Source organism: Melospiza melodia, chromosome 3 (assembly GCF_035770615.1).
Source record: "Melospiza melodia melodia isolate bMelMel2 chromosome 3, bMelMel2.pri, whole genome shotgun sequence".
NCBI classification, from domain to species: domain Eukaryota; kingdom Metazoa; phylum Chordata; class Aves; order Passeriformes; family Passerellidae; genus Melospiza; species Melospiza melodia.
The window spans coordinates 47,967,922-47,985,414 of record NC_086196.1 but is presented as its reverse complement, the minus strand read 5'-3'; the positions used below and the strand labels follow the sequence as shown (position 1 = coordinate 47,985,414).

Sequence of the window (17,493 nt, the reverse complement as noted above, 5' to 3'; positions counted from 1 at the left end):
CCTGAGGAACTGCAACGTTTGGATGAAATCCTCTGTGTGAGCATTGCACTGCTTAGGTGGGAGTCAGATTTTTGAGCTGGATTTAGGAAACTGTCTGACTAGCCCTGAGCAAGTCACTCAAGTCTAACTGTTACTCCTCTCAAAAAGGAGTAAATAAAAATTCACTTCATAAATTTATATGGTGTCAGCGACAGCCTGAAGCCCTAGCTTCACTGAAATCAATGACAATGCTTTTCCTGACTTATGTAGGCTCAGAATTTCATGTTTAAGAAAAAAAATTCAGAAACCAGGACATTCTGAAATTACTGCCTGGCCTGGCTACAAATTTGCTAATGCGACCTTGAGGAGCAGTCTCCCTAAAAGAGAAAGAAGAAATGACAATTGTTCTCTAATTTACAAGACTATAAATATCTGGAAAACATCAGAGCCTTTAGATGGAAGACACTGTCCATGTATGAAATACACTATTTGGGACCACTTACTGATTTTTAGTTTAAAATAGTTCCTTTATACAAGTTGCTACTGGCTTAACGTTCCACTGTGAACTCTGAGATGAAAGGCAATTAACTGTCATTTTACTGTTATTCATAAATACCAAAGTACAATTTGCCATGGCAGAGAGAAAGTCAAAGGTATTATAAAAGGAATTGTAAAAACAGATTATATAAGTCACAGACCCAAACACTGTTAAGTTCATGTCCACATAAGACCATGCAAACTGAAGTCTGAGGGCCTTTTTCTTTTACTAGCTGCACTGAGGAGGTGGCTTCAACATTCCACAAGCCAACAGTCAGAGGTCTGGTTGCCCAATTCAGAAAAGTGAAACCAGACATGAGGTTTTATGGCAGTAATGAATCTGGAATAAACACTTCATACTATTAAAATCTGGTGGTGTGCCTAAAATCCTAACAGCTGTGCCCTTTTCCAAATGAAATATGGTTGAAGATAGAAGATGAACTTTTTCAATGACTGAGTCTTTAAACAGTCCCCTAGGACACTACTCAGTGTCAGCAGAAAACAGCTGAGTTGCATCTATCAACATAAAACACATCTTCTCCCACATGAGCAATACCAGGAAAAGCAGTATAGCAAAAACAACAAAATTGTCTCAGGAACAAGCCTGCAGCATTTGTTTATTGAGCAGTTGATCAAGATGCTAGAAACTCAGATCGCAGTGTACCCGTGGGTTTTCTGAAAGGGTCCTTCTGGCCACCATCAGCAGGAGCTGCTGCTGAAGCGCGCTGGCTGCTTGATCCCCAGAAGATGGCTCTTGGCTCTCTGATGTGGTAGTACTGGAGGAGCTGAACTGTATTTCACTGTGCACAGAGGACAGGAAAGAAAGACATTGTTTTAAGCAGCAATATTTTCTTAACAATTCTGAGATATCACAGGACAAAGTCTGTAATTACACTACTGGTTGTCTCACAGGATTTGGGAATCTTCCACTTTCATATCTGAAATCTAGTACAGATCCACAAAGCAGTCAACACCCAAATTCAGATACACTTGATTTACTACATCCACCACAGAGAACAGATACTTCTGTATCACAGCTTTTCTCATTTTGAGATGAACACCCTCAAGGAATCACACTTCACAAGTGCCTTTTTCTGTCCATTGACAATTTAAGTTTAGAGATGCACATCTACAGAGCAAAACTGCAAAGTAAATACTGCAAAGATCCCACAATATCTTCCAATGAGCTCACTTAGGTACCAAGCTGGTCTGGTTTCACCTGCACTGAATTCACTGAGTACTGATTTACCCTGCTGAGAATTCAGGCTATGAAAACTTCCCTCTGCCCTACCAGGATAATAATACATGAGCTAATTCACATAAGGCTAATTCAGGATATCCCTCATGTAATGAGTGTAAACTCACCCTGGGAGGGCCCTGAGCAAGATACTATTTATTGTTTTTCCTCACATTTCCTGTTTTGTGTTGTAGTACACCACCTAAACACTTGTGAAAATCTGCACTTAGAGCAGCAGTGCCTGTTGGGTTGCAGAAATCGTGTTACCATGACATGACTGACTGGGTTACAGAGACAACTTTATTGAAACGAAATAATTGTTACTTGGGAAAGAGATCTATTTTGAATACATCTTTCTAATTCTCTTCCAAATGGGATTTGCACATCAAGCACTCTGGTCCAAGCTCATTGTCCCACTGCCCCTGGATACCTGCCTTGGGCTCTTACTTATGTATGTATCTTATGTAGATACTTTTGTATCTACATGAGGTGAAAGCACCTAAGTGCTCATGTAAGGTAGTCAATATCTGTTGTTCTCATTTTGCATAAAGACAAGCAGGAAGAAACGAGAGCAATCTGCCTACAGTCAGCCAGGAAGCCTTTGGCAGTCCAAAGATTAAAACCCTCCTCTTGCATACCCTACATTTGCCCCAAAGGCACCTTATTAATTTTAGTTAACTTAACTTACCTTGCCTTTGGTTGCCAGTTCCCAAAGGCTCCTACATAACCCTTGTTAAAGCATTAAAACTGTAATTGTCCTGCACATGACTGGCTGTTAACTTCAGCTGCAGTGGTTAGCCTTGTTCTGGAACACAGCTCAGTGTCTGGATTACTTAAAAGAAGGGCTGAAGTGTCACACCAACAGGTTGAAATGCACACACTCTGTCCTCCCCTCCAGGATTTGATAGCTCTGCCTGGACCAACAGGAAAACGATCAGCCTTGGGATGTCAGCAGAGGAGACATCCTGCCTTGGGTTTCTCAGCCAGGTAGTTTATGTTTTCAAAGCCTTGATTGCTATCAGGCTTGAATTCCAGATCTGATATTCACCATGTGCCACTCCAGCAGAACTCTCAGCTGAGCAGAACTGAGAGCACCCATGCTCCTGACCCTCATGGCCTCCTCTGCACACCACACTCCTCCTGCTACAGACAGCAGCACGATCCACTCCCCAGAGTCAGGAAGGCTGTCATGTTCCCTTTAGACAGCACTAGCAATGAGAACATGTCCACCACAACCCCCTTGATATCCCAGCCACAAGGCATCCCTCTGTAAGAATCATCTCCTTTGTCAGCAGTTATTAACAAAACAGTGCGGAAGGGGTGGCACTCATCCAAGATCCTGGATCACAACCAGAAGATTTAAGCAGGAGGAAAATGGAGGAAGCCTTGAGGAATGTCTCCCAGGAGTAAGATTCCCACAGATAGGGACTACAGAGCAACCTTGCCCAGTCAGAAGGAAGGCAAGGGATTGTTTGTTTGTTTCCTCAGGATGAGCTGTCCCATTCCTTATCATCATGGGTGCAACCCTGAGTCTCCCTGTTCACAGCAGGAAGAAGGCAAATTTAGCCCAGTCGATGCAGGAACACTAGCCTGGGAATTCCTGCCCAAAAGGTGACTCAACAAAAGAGCAGGGGAATAAAACAATGGTTGTTCATTCCTTCCTAAATGAAGAGTCAATCTTCACTAAATTGTTGCATCTTTAGCTGTCATTCTACAAAAGCCAAAAGTATGTTGAGATTGGACCACATCTTTAATCCCACATTCACCAAAAATGGAAATGGCGAAAGGACAGATGGATGGAACAGAATACCAGAGGAGTCTACCAGCTCTCAGAAATCAAAAATCTTTTATTAATAAGCTTTCTTCCAAGAATAAACCTAGAAGATCAAATCATCTTCCACCAGACTTGAAGCTACCCAAAAAGCCAAGAGTGCCCATAGTCTGGTTTGGATTCGCATCAAAAATCCATAGCTCCGACTCACAGCAAGTGGCAGAGGAGACCACAAGCAGCCAGGACAGTGACTGTGGGGAACAGTCAGAAACTTTATAAGCCTGAAAAAGCAATTAGGACAGAGGAGTTGGGAAGGCAGAGCTAGTAAAGCAATAGTTTCAAAATCAAAATCTGTCATCTGGCAGTCATCAGCCTCATTTCTCTGTATCTTCTTATTCTCTCCTCATCTTCCATTTCCTTCAGCTCCTGTCTGCTGCTTTTGTCTTCCTTATCCCTATTTTCCATACAACCTCCTTCTGACATTCACTTGCTACCCCCAAAGATGAATTGCTTGCACAGCTACTTAGAAACTGTACATCTCATCTGATGACATTGCTATCACACTGACAGCAAACACCAGTAAGAAATGCAATGATGGTGTTTGTGTTTTTGTAAGCCTATAAACTAGATTCTATAAATTTATTACCATATATAAATAGGAGCAAACACTCTCTAATCATAAAATCATTATAACGGAGCTGATCGCAGTATAACACGGAATCTTGCTAAATAGAAAATCTGTTCATTTGCAGAATTAAATTAATATTATCAAGATCTATCACAGTAAACTGCACTGCTAATGTAAGCAAAGGTATAATTGAACTAAATTTTGAGTAATAAATTATTAACTAAAAATATCTTTGATAAACATATAACCTACGCAGATCAAATTCAAAAGCAACATAGCACCCTCTACTGATAATTGGGTATAAAACCAGGATTCTTTTTCTGGCTCATAATCCCATTTTGTAAGAACACTCAGTAAGCACAAGATAGTGGAGCAATCATATTAACACATAGAATGTTTCAGTATAACCACTCAGTGCTGGAAAAATAAAAATCTTCCTTCTCCCCCTCTGTTTAGCCTGTTGCCTTATACCATCAACAACTTGGCCTGAGCCATTCAAACATAATCCAGCCTAAGTCTTTCCCTTTGTTAGGATTAGCTTGCCTTGGGTCTGACCCCTCCATGAGTTCATTATACAGGCAGACCACAAAGAATTCCTTGTTAACAAAGCTGTTTTGCAGGTCTTGTTTAAATTTCATTTTAACCTGCATATTGGAAAAAAAGACAGGTCTGCACATGCTAAAAACCAGAAAGATCTCACTGGACTGCCTAAGACAGCTGTCTGGGTCACTACAGAGTTACAGTGTATAATAAATATCATAGTGATAATAAATAATACAGCTGAAAGCTGTGTGTAATACTCCCTAAAATACTGCCCTTAGGTGATGGTAAGCAACTATGGGTGGGAAGAGCCAGAAGGACGCTCAGAGTTGGAAATGTCTCCTCCTGCACATCTAACAAGCAACTGCTTCTGGAGTACTGGTCTGAGGGGCACCCAAAAGCACTGAACTGAGACCTGAGGGACGTGGTTCTACAAAACCCAGCCAGTGCTGACAACACAGCAAGAACTCAGCACACCCATACCCTTGTGCACTTTCAAAACAGTCTGTGGCTCAAATGCAGCTGTCTGAACTGATGCTGCTCATTAGGCCTCCATTAGAGAGCTGCCAGCACCAATCTGACCAGAGTACTGCACACTTCAAGACTGACACTAAAAGCCACTAAAGTTGTGGATGTTGCTTCTTTTAAGAAAATGATGGCTTACAGTTCTCAACTAACAAGACTCACACTAAAAAGCAACTCAGCATGTAAGAAGACTGAAATATGCCAGTGATAGCTGCATTAGCAGTGGATAATTATGTGACAAATCCAATCACAGGAAAAAGAAAAAACAGAGGAAGCACACTTCACTTTTTTTTTTAAGACTTAGCAGCTTCATAAAGTGTAAAATTAATTCAGAATGTGCACATTAACTTTCTTCAGTGCTTACATCTAATGACAGCTCAGGCTAAAGATTAAATTTCTCTTAAATGTTATTCATATTTTGCTAGTTGTACAAATGTGTATTTAAACACATTTTACTACAGGATTTGGGGATAATTTTTGGCATTTGTTTTAACTAGCAAAAATAACACCTTTAATAACAATAAGGCAGAGTATCTGAGTTTACAGAATGTGAAAGCTAGATGTAGTGATATATTGAAACAATAGGCAGAAAATATATCAGATCACTGTTGCCGTGTTGCAATAGACTGCAAAACAAGCAGTGGTACATATTAAGTCAACTATTGCAGATGGACAGAAAGGCCTTGTAAAGCATGTTCCCAAAGACACTGTTGACAGTATGAAGGCAGGAAGTGATGAATGCCTTCTTACTCAAATGTTAAGAATGGGGTCCATTCAGTCTTATGTTAAGAATGGGGTCCATATACTCTTATTTTCCAGTATTCAGATACTTTTATGTTGTTAATAAGCATGTAAAATGATAATTTGCAAGCCTATTACATTTCAAAGCAAAGACAAATGTACTAAAAACTTTAAAAACAAACAGTATGTGTTAGCTAATAAATTAGAGAATGCATTTTGAGAAGATGCAGCCTTATTGGCATTAGTGTATTAATAGCTTCCACAGTTGTGTTATCTCCAATACTTTAAAACATTCCTTTTTGCTCTCGTTATGGGAGGGCAGGGTATGGGAGAGAAACCAGTCCCAACACATGAAGCACTCCATAAACTCCTAGTACTGAGCAGGATTTTGCTGCCATCATGTGGCAGCACGGTCCCCTCTCACCTCTGAGTCTCATCCTGTTGAAAACACTCATGTCCCTGCCCAGTGTTCAATGAAAGCAGGTCTAAAATCCCTACACAAATAAAGGAAAGGATTTTAACTGGCCAAGCTTAACAAAAGGGTTTCCTCCTGCCCCTTGCAAGCCATCAGGAAAATGCTACTGAGTTTGTAAAGAGTACCTTTCAGAAAAATCCATGGCTTCTTTACAACACAAACATTACCATTTTCAGTGCACACCCCTGCTTATTTCTGTGTTCAAGCAGCTCTATGCCCAGGGGAGCAGCTCATCTGAAACCACTGAATCCCAAAGAGGACTCTGTAATATTTGTCACATCCATTTCAAAACATGCTCAGCTGCAAAACTGCACAACCTGACAAGCAGCATTAAGAAATCTTTAAGATTCAGCAGCTTATTACAAGAGCAGTGGGGGATTGTTTTATTTGAGTCACCTTGCTGAGAAATACAAAGATGCTTTAATGATACACTTTTTGGTCACATTCTAAAACATTTTGAAACACCAAAAAAAAACCAAAAAACTACTCTCTCCTATGAGAAATAATCTCAAAGGTTTAGGGAATTTTCCAGCAGTGAACATACTAATATTAGTAGATTTATGAAGGAGATGTACAGTACCATTAAGGCATTCAGACAGACTTTCATATAGTATAAAACACTCAAACAGCTTATTCTGGGGTGAGAACATAAATCAAATAAGTTAGCTCACTGATCTGACATTCTCTTTTGCCCAGGGCCAGAAACACCAGCACTCTGCAGCTGTACTGACAGGTACCTTAAATTATTTTTTTAGTACTTGTTAACCACTAGTTTGCTGCAAATACTTTTTTAAACTTTTGGCCCCAATGATACAAAAAATACAATTATTCTCAAAACAAGCAAAAAAAATCTAAGCAATTGTTTTAAATGGAGGTGTCTATCTGTATTGCAAAACATTTTAGCTATAATACAGCTTTTTAGAAGCCTGGTTTCAGTGTCAGAGCCTCATCTGAAAAAGGTGAGGAGTTCAGAGGATCAACTGCTCAGAAAATGTCTGGAAAGTGCAATGTGAATACATGATTGTACTGGTGGGGTTAAGCCATGTGTAGTAATGAAACACACATGAATATAATTTTATCTGACAAAAAGTGGTATTTTAATACTCTTACAGGTAAATTAAAAGATACATGACCAAGAAAGTAGGATAAGGCTCAAACTGGAATAGTTTTTTTGAAGGTATAGAGCAAGTTGGATTTTATATATCATCTATTCCTAATGAAAGCTGAAGTGTCACACAGCAAGGACAATTTCCACCTAAGATAAAGGTGCTTTTTGCTAAGAGCTGGGTAATCCTTCTTTCTGTTTGTACTGGTTTTGGTTGGAGTAGAGTTATTTTTCCCATAGTAGCTGGTATGGAGCTATGTTTTGGATTTGTGTTGGAAATGGTGTTGATAACACAGGTGTGTTTTAGCTATCACCCATCAGTGGGGAGGCTGGGGGTGCAGAAGCAGCTGAGAGGAGACAAAGCCAGGACAGCTGACCCCAATTGACCAGAGGGACATTCCTTACAATATGGCACTCAGCATATAAATCTAGGTGAAGGAGGAGGAAGGGAGAATGTTTGGAGTGATGGCTTTGTCTCCCCATGTCACCAAGACTCAGGGCAAGCAGGTGTCCTGTTCAGCCACGAGCCAGGAAAGCCAGGCTCCACCACATGTTTTGGTGACTCACTTCAGAATAGATTCAAATGGTCTTTTTGTTTTAATTTCTAGCATAATCTATGAGCTGGGAATAGAGTTTATACTTTTGTCAAAGCCTGTCACAAAGCAATTTATGGCTAGAGGTGAATTTGGCAGAGCAATGGGAGCATCAAATTTAGATGTAATTAGCTCAGCAGGGAACCCATTCCATTGGGACTGCTGGCAAGAGGTGTTGCTGGCAAGCCAACAAACAAAAGTGGGGTCAGGGTAATTACACTGACAGTAACTGGGGACTTGATTAGTCCTGCCAATGTTTAAATAATTTACCAAACTCAGTGACAAGAATCACCCACCAAAGTGGGAATTATGATGGAAAAGGAATTACCTACTTTTGGTGATAATTACAACATAAAAACCTCCTCAAGATTTAACTTGGCTACATCTTCAAATATTTTAAAAGCTGCACTGTTAGACAAGTGAGAGACAATTTGGCAAGAACCAAGCACAAAAACAATCTGAAAAAATTCTAATTTTCAGTAACCTTTAACAGAATTAAGGAATATTTTTGGGAATTATTAATAAGAAAGTATTTATACTACATTTAAGTGTGGAAGGATAGAATGTAAGAAAATAAAGATAGTGCAGAAGGTAGTCTCACACCTGAGGAGTTGCAACTGTACTAATCAGCAAAGATTAGGAGCAGGCCTGCCCTTAATAGGCCACAGCTGTGTCCAATAAGAAGAGGAGTGCTACAAAAGAGTGGGTTAGCTGGGTGAGGAGAGAGTTGGAGTTTGTTGGGTGTGCTGTGAAGAGGGATGGAATTTGTTCGCTGTACAATGAAGGAGTCAGAGCTGTGAGGAGATGACCATGAGAAATCACCAAGAAGGTATGGCAGCTTTGCAATAAGATGACAACATTTAAGAAGCTCAGTAAATTTCCCAGGACAAGGACTGCAGGTACCGGTAATATCAGGAACAACTACTACAGTTGAAAAAGTCAACAATTAAGCTAAAGAACCAAAACCACACAAAGACAAAAAGTAGAAACTGATGGAATATATAGTAATACTGATAAACTGCAGAATACTTCAAAGATCATCTCACAGCACTGCAGAACCAGAAAGACGTAACAAGACCAAGTCTATTCCCTTTAACAGCATTGCCTGAAATGTCAAGGAGTGTCTGAAGGAAGAAATCACAGACTCCTTCAGATCTGGACATCTGCTTTCTCTGGCACATTGCAATCCATTGTTGTTGATCCACCCCTTCCTAAGCAAATGAAAAGCAGGAAGCACACAAAAACAAAGAAGAAAAATAAAACCATAACACATCCTCATGTCTGTGACAGTGAATTTTTGTGAGAAAAATAATTTCAGGTGTTATGACAAGAAGATAAAATGGGCCATAGTGATACTACTTTAATTTCAGTTCCTAATAATCTGATGTGAAATGCTTAAGCCTACAAACGGAGAAGACAATATTAAGACTCAATAGACAAATAGAAAGTTAGAATTTGAATTGAAGATCATAAAACGTTAATTTCTTTGCCTCAAGGCTTTCTTTAAGAACTCTTCTTGAGTAATATTTAAGCATCTTTGTCAGTTTTGCATAACATTGTTAAAAAATAGTTACCTATGGCCAACTCATAAGGCAATTACTTTACTCTTGACAAACCAGCCACTGTTTACACCTTCTCCAGTCAAAATTCCTTCCCCTTTCACAGCTGCAGCATCCCAGAAGCATCATAGCTCCTGGACACCAGCAACAAGTCTGCTGCCTCTCCCAACAACACCCACAGGCCAAGAGGCCTCTTGTCATCCTCTGTCCTGAGTCAATTTTCCTCATAAAGAAGCACATCAGGACACAGTCCATTCAAATCCACGTGGTTATTCCACTTGCTCAACTCAGTTTGACATTTTCCCCTTAAGAGCTGCTTAGTCTTAACAGTATAAAGCAAGCATGATTGGTGATAAGTGTTTTAAGAGCTCATACACATGTACTGCAAACCTTTGTATTGCTCTCCCTGCTTATTCTAAATTCTGAAATCTGGGCTCCATGAGACCAAAAACCCACCCTCTCCCATGAAAGGAGGATGACACCTTTTTTGGCTTGGCATTAATTTTCTCCTACATCTCTTGACTCATGAAATCTAATTTGGATGTCTTTTTACTGAATTCAGAAAACAGGCCTAAAGCTATTGGTTGTTTATGCACCATGAAGCTCATGAAGCTGTACTGTCAATATAATTGTCTTCTCCTTAGTTAACTTTTTAATGGGCTGGTAGATAAGTCATGTTCATCTCAGAGGTACTTTTCATGTCTCTTTTCTAATATCCTTCCATAACAGCAGCATGTTCTGTTGGTATGGACTACTCTTATGATGAACATCTCCACCAGAGAGGGCACATCCTCAAGGGAAGAGTTTTTGTCAAGGACCCTCTCCAGACAGACACACAGAAGAGATTAAGTGAAGCGCTCATTGATTACACCTCGTGCTTCATTTTATCCTATTTGCCTTTTTCTTCACTAATAACCTTTCCTTCACTGATCATTTGGTTTATCTTTAGCAAAAGAAAGTAACCTGACACAACTGATGAGCAAGCCTGCAGGTGGGGACAAGGGAAGATGCATCATTCCTGCATTGTCCCTCAAAGCAGGTTTGCTCTTTCATTTTCTATATGCTGCAAGTGCTCCATATTGTCTAAATACAAAACTACTTGATGTTGAACACCTGAAGAAAAAACAAAAACCCCTTCCTTCCTGTGCTACCCTTCAAGCTACTCACAGATGGTAGAAACTTCCCACTGAACAAACAGCTCTCACTAATCTCTCTGGCCTAGACATTACAAACTGCCCCTGCAAAAACCAGCTCAAGCATACTGCAAGCTTCCTTGTCCCCTTTGCTCATTTTTCATATTAACTACTGCTTTGAACTTTCCTTCATGCTGCTTTCTTCTTGGAAAAGCTCATGTTCTGGCTTCCCACTGACTCCCACAAAGAAAGTCCTGGGAAGCCACTCCTCTTTTCTGATCTGTTCCATTCCCTGAACTATCACTTTACTCTGAAACTTCCAGCAAAGGTGCTCATCTTAAGAAATTACATGCATGTAAATGCCTGTAAAGAATATCTGAACTTGCTTTTGTTAACATGGTTGAGTGGACTCCTTAAAAACAAACCTCATCCCTTAAGGCCTGCAAACCAAGACAGAGGTGTCACATAAGCATCTGGCAAAGGCAGATTCAGCATGACTTCTTACATGAGAAGGAAGATGGTCCTTCCTTTGATTAAAAAAAAAGTCAAGGGACAGAAAATTATTTCTGAATTTAGGACAGATTCAAATTCACAGTTAGAGGAAGGGGGAGCAGAAGAGTGCTCTCTGCAAGGTGAAACAGAGTTGCATGAAATAAAGAGAACCCAAGTAAAATGTTTGATTTTTAAGGTCAAAACTGAACTCCACCAGGATGGGGGAAAGGGGCTATTTTGCTAAAGACAGACAGAACATTTCTACTAGTCAATTTTTTCCTATTTTTTTTACTCTTTGCCCACTGACAAATGAAAGCATTATTCTCATCTCATACTAGCATTCTATCTAAAATGCTAATGCTGTTTTTAACATGGTCCCAAGTTTTTCAAAAGCCTCCACTAAAGCCAAACACTTGAAGAACAATTTTTGCTATTTAAAAAAAGACCATTCTCACTCCCTCACTCAACTTCTCTAAATGCTGTAAAACAGTATGGAAACCAAAATTATTTCATTAAAATACTTATGAATAGCTACAACAATTCTTTTTACAGATATGCAAACAACAGATCACATGGAAGAGTGTGGAAGCCACAGTAATAAATACAGGATTTATATGGATCACTCCAAAAAGAACTATCAAAAAAAGAAAATTGTTTCGAACAGCAAATTATCATTAGAGATTTAATGCAAGGAGAAAGGCCCTACTGCCAGAATCCACAGGTCAATTACCGATACAGACACAGCACTAAAAATCTGTAAAGAATGCAACAGGTAAATGAAGCAAACAAGACAAGGTTGATAGAATGGTCCCACTTACTTTGTTTACAATTTCATTTATAATAGCTACATTTGACTTTGGCTATTCCCAGAAAATAAATAAAGCCAAGTGCGTAGTTCCAATTTTCACTTTCACTTTTTCTTTTCTATATTCTTATAAAGCTGTCAGTGTTTTAGCAGAAAGCAAAAAAAAAATTTCCTGCTTTGACTTCTCTAGAAAAGGTTAGCACATTTACTCACTACTACTCCCCTTCATATGCATCTTTCACAGGTACAGTTTCATAGTTTCCAGCAATGAAAACTTTCAATGTTTCTAAAAATAAGGGCTTACTTACTGAGCATTTGACATACAATCACAATTTGATAGCTGATGTCTAAAATTTCCTTCCTTCTGACAGCCAGCTTTTAAATAGCAGGATCTGATTTCCCCTTTAGAAAATACAGAGGGAAAAAAGTCAGTTCAGTGATACAATTATTTGTGTACACAAAAATTTATAAAATACACATTCTGTGTCAAGGACATTTATAAATATATATTTTTCAGTCTATGCATTAGGCTCATTTTAGATTTCAGAAAGCAAATTAACATTTGAACAACTGAAAACCTTGGAAAATTGAACCACAGAAGTCACAGTGAATATTTAAAGGGCATGTAAATTAAACACAAAGCACATCGACTAATGTAAGTTCACCACAAAATGTGAAATCAGATTTCCCTCTTTCCATTCACAAAGGTGAGGTCAGGAGATACAAAGCAGCAAAATGTTCTGCTAGAAGTGCAGCCACAGCTCCTCTCTGTTTGCAGAGGAGCACAAAGCCAAGGGTGGGTGCTGGCTGACCCAGAGGCTGCATCACCTGCCCCACTGGCAGCTGCTGCCCTTCTGGCCACAGCAGAGCCAGGAGGAACAGGAGAAAACCAAAGTATCCCCAGGGTCACAGACCCAGTACCATGAGCACTCACTCCATGCTGATTTTGAAGGTAACTTTAAAGGAAACAGGGCTTTTGAGACAGCTGTCTTTCAGAGGTATGAGCCAGTACCTCACAGGGCACTAAACAGGGCTCAAACCCATCCTGCAGCTTCAGACTCCAAGAACAGCTTCAGAGCAGCGGCATCCCCACTATATGCATGGGGCAAGACTAGGTCACTCATTAATTTTCTTTAAAGGAGTAGCAGATCACAACTCCAAATACAAGCAGCACCACCACACCAAGAGGTCAGTCTGAGCCAGCTGAAGAACAAAACTGTAAAAAGGAGACATATTTTGCCCAGTCAGGTCAGTGCAAAACTTCTAGTCAAGCAGACAATGCCAGGGGTTCTTCTGACAAGACAGAAGCTGTCTTCTGGCCTAGCCAGCATCTTTTGAGGATGATGTTTGGAAGATAAACTTCAAGCACTGTGTAAGGCTCAGGTCTGTGATGGTCACTGGTGGATTTGGAAAACTCTATTTATTGCTCATCTGACTTTAAAATACCAAGCCGTTTTTTTTCCACACACACAAAAACATGCAACCAGTACCAGACAAGAGAAATATCCTTCCAGGATATCTGAAGTGTTCAGAAATTTCCTCATGCATTGCAGTTATCCCAACTAGATAAACTCACCATTTTCATCTATGAACACGTGCATGGCATCCACGGAGAGCTCATCTTGCACAGACGCCTCAGGTCCACTTATTACTTGCAAGACAGAACTGTCTTGCTGAGAAGTTACCCGGTAGATTATCTGCCTTTGCCTGCTGCCCTGGTAACTTGACACAAAAATGTTTCAAAACTACTATGAGGAACTTTTTTCTTGTTCTCAATAAAAGAAAAAGAAAGGTTAATTAAAAGTTTATGTCATTTCTACTCAGTGAAACAAAACAGCTTACATCATATCTTTGAAGTACAAAATTGTAAAGTAAACTGGCCTTACAGTGCTGCAAATTTGGCAGACTCTGGTAGCACCGGACTAGTACTAGCACGATCTTGGCTTTGTACATCTGATCTTTCCTGTTTAGGAAGTTGCTCACAGTGCTTTTCTGTTCCCACCATTTCTTCTTTTCTCTCCGTCATCTGGCTATCTGGAAAACAGGGCAGTGAAGTGGAGCCACTCTCCACAGATGACTTTCAAGAGTTTCGTTCATTAACTACTGAACAAGAGCATCTAAAAATGGAAATCTAAAACACTGCAGTATTTGCTAGTTTTATGGAAAGCACTACCATTACTTAAAACAATACAACCACAAATCTGGATGAGAAGGTACTCTGACCCTTATGCTTGGGCTGTTTCAAGAAGACACTGTGTGAAGTAGAGGACAAACAAGAGAGAATTTCTGCTTTGCTTCTCCTGTTGTTTCAGAGGGAAGCAATCTGTTCCTAATCTAGAATGGTAAGAGGCTGCTTCCCTGGGGGCTGTAATTGTTTCCCAAACTGTGTATGCTGGCAGTGGAAAAGCAGAAGCACTGGCCCATTCCCCTTTCACAGAAGGGAAAGCAGCACCTTCAAAGGAAACAGAGCTCTTGGACAGGAAAGCAGATAGCTGCCTAATCTCTCTTCCTCACTGGCCACACACCTGGTGCAGGACAAAAGGCAAACTGGCAAAACAATTTCAGAACAGATTATCCTATGCTTGGAAAATACAGAACTATAGGTTTAAAAATACACATGAAGTACTTGTCCAATTTCTACTACTTTGAGTACCAATTATATTTATATTGCCTCTCTACACATGCATGTCATTTTTTCATATATGTATATGTGTACAACATATTCATGGTGAGTAGTGAAACATTTTTCAACTGTGCTTTGTTTATAAAACAAAACAATTACCTGTTAGGGTTCTGAAGTGCAACTAAGACAGTGATTTCATCACCACCCTGTGCAGTTGTGCAATTAAATGCTTTAAATGGAAAAAAGGGGTGATTGTTGGAGATGCTTCAGTAAATCCTGTAGCCTCCTGCCCCAAGCAAAGTGTACTGAAACTTACTTACCCAGACTTATTGCAATACCTGCTGTTTAAACACCTCAGATCAAGGAAAAAAACAAGGAAAAAAAATTTCAGCCCACTGAAAATTCCGTATCTTAAGCCATATTTCTCATATGTATAATTAGCCATAATTTCTCATATGTATAATAAACCATATTTCTCTCAGTATAATTACCATCCTAACCTATAAGAATCACCAGTCAAGAAACAGTGGTGTCATATCTAAGTTGGTCTAAGGATTAAAAAGAAAGAAGGCTTATAAAAAGATGTTTTACCTTTCATAAGGTCAGCTGATAAAACTGAAAAAAGTAAACAAGCTTTTGCATATGCAGACCTTTCAGATCATCTGTCTTGTTTTCCTCACACTGTATCAGCTGATCTACCAATACATTATTTCTATAAACAAACCTACCTTCATGAGCTAAAACATCTCTACAGCTGTTTCAATTCATAGGACAAAGGCCCCTCACACCCTAAAGCCTGTGCTATAAAAACTATAAATACAATGAAAGAAGCACAAGTTTGGTACAGAAAATACTTTGTTGTGCATGGAGGCAAAATTCAATAAGTCTTCCAGGTCTATTTTATTCTCTCTTGGGAAAAAAAAGAAAAAAAGCAGTTAGGGGAAGAGATAACATTTTTTCCTCTCCTAGTTAAAGATTTAAACTCCAGTTTCTGCTTAAACTGTGTCATTACTGAAGCACCCCCTTAATGATGTAACCATACCTGTGGGCGGTGATGGAGCCACAGATACCTAATCAAAATGACCTTCCTAAAGGCTTGGGCTGTTCAAACTGCAAGAATAATTGATAGAGATCAGAAACTGTGGTTTAAATAACCTAATTGGTCCCAGAGTGCCCCAAACCAGCTTTAGGGCTGGAACAATTAAAAAGATTTTTTAAAATCTGATTATCTAGTGGTTTTGGAATATGCTTCTCCCTTTTCCATTCCAAACCACAAGCCTTGCAGACTTCTTTTTCCTGCTGTGGTAAAGAGTCATAATAACAAAAACCTAAACATACTGCTTCTTACAGGCTTTATATGCCAATCAGACAATCCCATGGTGATGAGGACTTCCAGCACTGGAAGAGTGGGCCATGATGGCTTTGTGACTGTTTTCAAGATTATTACTCTTCCTCTTCCAGGTGACTTACACCTTCAGTATTTAAATGAAGATGGAGGTGTCTAGACTAGGAGTGCCCTGTCAGAGTACGCAATCAGCTCTACGTCACCAAACGCTCCCTGCACAGAAATTGTGCTGGCAAAGCTCAAACACCAGGAAAAACCTTTCCCAAGTGCAAGAGCAGACTAAAGAGGACAACATGGCAGTGTACTTGCACTTTTCCCTGTGCCATTTACCCTTATCCACTGCTCCACACGTCTCCAGCTCATGCACAGCTGGGCTCACAGTAGTATCAAGATCAGACCTAGGCTCTGCAATAACCACTTAATTTATCTGGAAATTATATGCCACATGACTCAGACATGTGAGGTGTAGCTATCAGGACTTATGGCCAAATCAGTCTTCTGGCAAGGTGATTCAGAAGAGTCCTGCATAAACAGCCAAGTTTTGGTCTGTACACCATTTTCATATTTTGACAGAACACAAGACACAAGCTTAAGTTACTGTGGTAAAGTACTTATGAAAAGGAACAATTCTTACAGGTCTCATACGTAAGATACTTTCAGTAAACATTTCTTCTGCACTAACAAGTATGCCATCCCAGTGCTGACAAATGAACTCCTAATCTAAAAGAGGTTACAGCACCATACTTTCTTTTGCTATGTAAGTTTTTCACTGGTGGAACAGATTTTAAATATCCTAGAGACAAACCCTTGTTCTACTCAAGAAGGAGGCTGTGAACAATTTTACAGCTGAAACGAAACAGCCTTTGTACATATGTTAATACAGTGAGTCCAGAGGAGGGCCATCAAGATGATCAGAGGGATGGAACCTCTCTCCTGCAAGGAAAGGGTGGGAGAATTGGCTGAGATTTCAGCCTAGAGAAAGCTACAGGCAGACCTAATTGCAGCCTTTCAGTACCTGAAGAGAGACTACAAGAAATCTGAAGAGGAACTTTTTACAAGAATGGGTAATGATAGAACAAGGAGGAATGTCTTTCAACTGCTAGAGGGCTGGTTTAGACTGGATATTTGAAAGGAATTCTTCACTGTGAGGGTGGTGAGGAACTGGTACAGCTTGCCCTGAGAAGCTACAGACACCTCATTCCTGGAAGTGTTCAAGGCCAGGTTGGATGGGGCTCTGAGCAACCTGGTTTAGTGAAAGGCATCCCTGACCAAGGAGAAGGGTGGGGGGTGCTGGAACTAGATGGTATTTATTAAGGCCCCTTCCAACCTAAAACATTCTTTAATTCTGTGACACAGTAATCACAACAACCAACTATCAGTGTATCTCAACCTTAAAGTTGCCTTA

General features: G+C 39.9%; 1 protein-coding gene across 1 annotated transcript in view; it reads right to left on the bottom strand.

Annotated features, from left to right (window-relative positions):
• The window catches only part of PCNX2 (pecanex 2), a 151,802-nt gene that overhangs the window by 115,554 nt on the left and 18,755 nt on the right, over positions 1-17,493 (bottom strand). Inside the window, exons 6-9 of the mRNA XM_063151627.1 lie at positions 14,007-14,154; positions 13,697-13,842; positions 12,429-12,522; positions 1,181-1,316 (exon numbers count right to left, since the gene is read on the bottom strand). Of these exons, the coding sequence (XP_063007697.1) occupies positions 1,181-1,316; positions 12,429-12,522; positions 13,697-13,842; positions 14,007-14,154 (524 nt within the window). The remainder of the gene's footprint in view (positions 1-1,180; positions 1,317-12,428; positions 12,523-13,696; positions 13,843-14,006; positions 14,155-17,493) is intronic.